Genomic DNA, 2965 nt, shown 5'->3' on the forward strand with positions numbered 1-2965 from the left:
GTCGTCCACGTCGACAATGGCAGCGCTGTGTGGCTCGTTCGGGTTCATGACGAGCAAATTGGGACATCTCAAGCACCACGATCCCCTCAGCATCCACGCAGTTGGCTTGTACGAGATGGCGCTCAATGAACCCCAGGGGAGTTCCGTCCATCGCATTTTTCACCCCGTCCGTCCACCCGAACCCAAGTATTCAACATCGCGAAAGCAACTATGACCAGCTTGTCTTGGTCGGGCAACTGCAGTGTTCAAATCTATGCCAATGGATCGAACCTTGAATGCGTCGTGCACAGCTGACGTCGTCGTGCTTTGCCATTCCTATCTTCATGATGTCCTGTTCAAGCTCCCGAGGCCAACGGCGACTAGCGATGGCCGACTTACTCAATCTGCGCGGCGTCTCTCCGACGCAATGGACGTGCAATACAAACTTGAATGTGAATAACGCTACTTCATGTCGCCGAGGTGAACTTTGAGTCGTAGCAGCGGGTCAAAATCAAGTCCTTGATGCCCAAGGAAAGCTGCCAGCCCCGCCACGCGGATGGATGGCGCAAACGTAGATCCCAACGAGTGCAATATTAGATCTGCGCAAGGTTACGTCCTCTTTTATTGGGTCTCATGTACGAGAGTCATCGATTCCTCAGTGCGATCAAGTGCCGCCGATCGAATGGCTTCGCCAAAAGAAGGATAAATCCAGGCGTTCGTACTACAATACATTCAAGCGGGGTCATTCCGCGCCTACGTGTTCTCAAAGAATGCCGTGACCCGCATGACGACTGTCCATGTGATGGCTTGGCCAGGCGCCATGCGCGTCAGCCGCGGCACAAGGCCTTTCCACAGCGCGGCGTGTCCTTCTTCCTTGGCGATCAGGTTGAACGCATGGATGAAGCCCTTGTACTTGGGTTCGACGCCGACAACAGTCTCTTGCGCCATCAACCGCGTCTTGATCACGTCCATGGGACAGTTCAGGCATGGGCCGACACTCCCGGCCACGAGCCCGTTCACAAATGTCTTCCACATCTCGAGCTGCTTGCCATCCCCGTCTTCTTTCTTCCACACGTTCGAATTGAGCCACGCAAACGACATGAAGTTGAATGCTTGATTGCTGCCTTGTCGAATCATCGTGGGAATATTTCCTTTCCACATTGCCGTCACGCCTTCTCGGCGAATGATTTGCTGGGCGCAGTCGACGGGGCCTGTAAACTTGCTAACGCCAATCTCCTTCTGCATGCGCGTCTTAATCACTTCAAACGGCGTGACGATTAAGACGGACTCGAGGCATCCCGTGAGAAGCCCAGCAATGAAGTTGACCTGGTTACTTGCCTTTGATCCTTGCTTGGTGCCCAAGATTTCCTTGAACCAAGCAAACGACCCAAATCGAAGGGCGTACTTGAGCGTCAAGTGCACGACGAACGGCGACAAGCCTTTGTACAGAGCGCCAGCGCCTTCCGTTTGATAGATTGTCTTCCCGCAGTGAAACATGCCCTTGTACATGCCCGTTCGGTCCAATTGTAGACGAGTTTTTGTCACGTCCAAGGGCTGCAACACACATGCTTCGACAACCCCGCCAGCCATACCAGCAAACATCTTGACGTACGGTGACAGAGGCTTGTTCTTGAGCTCTGTCGACATGACGTCCTTCAGCGCGCTCGTCGCGACGGGCTCTTGCGGCGGCGTGGGTTGCATGGCTCGCCTCGGAAGTTGTGGAATGGACGTTTCCTCGACGTTATTTCGGATCTCCGATATCTTGGCAAGAAGATGCCTCCAATCAAATTGCTTGGATGGGCTGTCTCGACTTCTGATTGGCTTCTGGGTCGTTTTTGGTTTCGTATGCCGCCAATCCAAACGCGACAGGACGAGATTCAAGCGATTTGATTGGATCAAATGTGTTGACGAAACCGCCCGATTGGTCGTACCACCACGTCGACGCTGCCGAATCACCCAACTTGAAGCCCGATCTACCCAATCGGAGGCGGCAACGCGCCACGATGTTGAAGTTAACGTCGCTGCAAACGCCAGCAGTCTGGCGGCGAAGCGCAGTGACTTGTGGCCGCGGATGTACAAGTGGAGACTTGGCGACGATCGTCTTCGGAGTTGCCTGGGAGCGCGAAGACAAGTTTCCTGGCTCGATGGATGCAGCTGACTACAAAAACGTCATCGCAGGTGCATGCTGTCGGCACCCAAACGCAATCAATTACGGTGCATGGAATCGTTGGTTGTACGTGTGGTAGAAATTGCCTCGGGGCAAACGGGAATCTTTTGAAAAGGTTTGCGGCAGTCGTTTGGGGGTTGTCGCAGACGGGCGTTGTTCGGCTGAAAGAGAACAGGTTTCTGTCACGAAGCCGCCACGTATGACCACAGCGGAGATTCCGCGAGATATGTGCTGGGCGCTCTGGCTTTGCGGCACGCTGTCGTAGTCGAGTTCTAAGAAGCGGCGTCGAGGGTTGAACATTGGAATTTTGCTAGTCCTATGAGCGCAATCCCCTCTTGCTATGAGGAGAGGGTCGGCCAGCCATCTCATTGAATAACTGCCAAGCTTTTGGCAGTGTCATTACCGACGATATATTTCAACAAATAAGGCAAGTTGCGCGCTCGGTAAATCTTGTCTTGCTCCATCAGTCACACTCTACTCTTAGGAAACGGGAGCGTTGGGGTTCGCTTATTGACACTGCTCACTGCGGCAGTGATTCCTATCCTTCGGTACCGACCTGTGTGCAATCCATTTCCCACGAGACGACATTCGCGACTGGGCTTGCAAGCATGCGAGGCCACAACCATCCCAGTATCAACATGGGGCTCACATCACGCGAAGCACAGTGAACTCCCTTGGATGATGGTATCACAAAGCCTGTGCCTTGTTGGACCTCCAAGTGCACGACGTTATTGAACCGAAGCTATCGACTGCCATTTTAACGAGATTCTACGCAAACTTGACCAACGTGCGGCCCTCCAAGACTGGGCACACAGATTC

The 2965-nt window shown here is 53.6% G+C and overlaps 1 protein-coding gene across 1 annotated transcript; it reads right to left on the minus strand.

Moving 5' to 3' along the window:
- Positions 1-555: 555 nt before the first annotated feature.
- Positions 556-1724, minus strand: H310_15176 (hypothetical protein). The gene has a single exon (XM_008883162.1). It carries the CDS (start codon positions 1678-1680, stop codon positions 733-735), a length of 948 nt encoding a protein of 315 aa, XP_008881384.1. The 5' UTR covers positions 1681-1724; the 3' UTR covers positions 556-732.
- Between the last annotated feature and the right edge of the window lie 1241 nt (positions 1725-2965).

Source organism: Aphanomyces invadans (genome assembly GCF_000520115.1).
Source record: "Aphanomyces invadans strain NJM9701 unplaced genomic scaffold supercont1.207, whole genome shotgun sequence".
NCBI lineage: Eukaryota > Oomycota > Saprolegniomycetes > Saprolegniales > Verrucalvaceae > Aphanomyces > Aphanomyces invadans.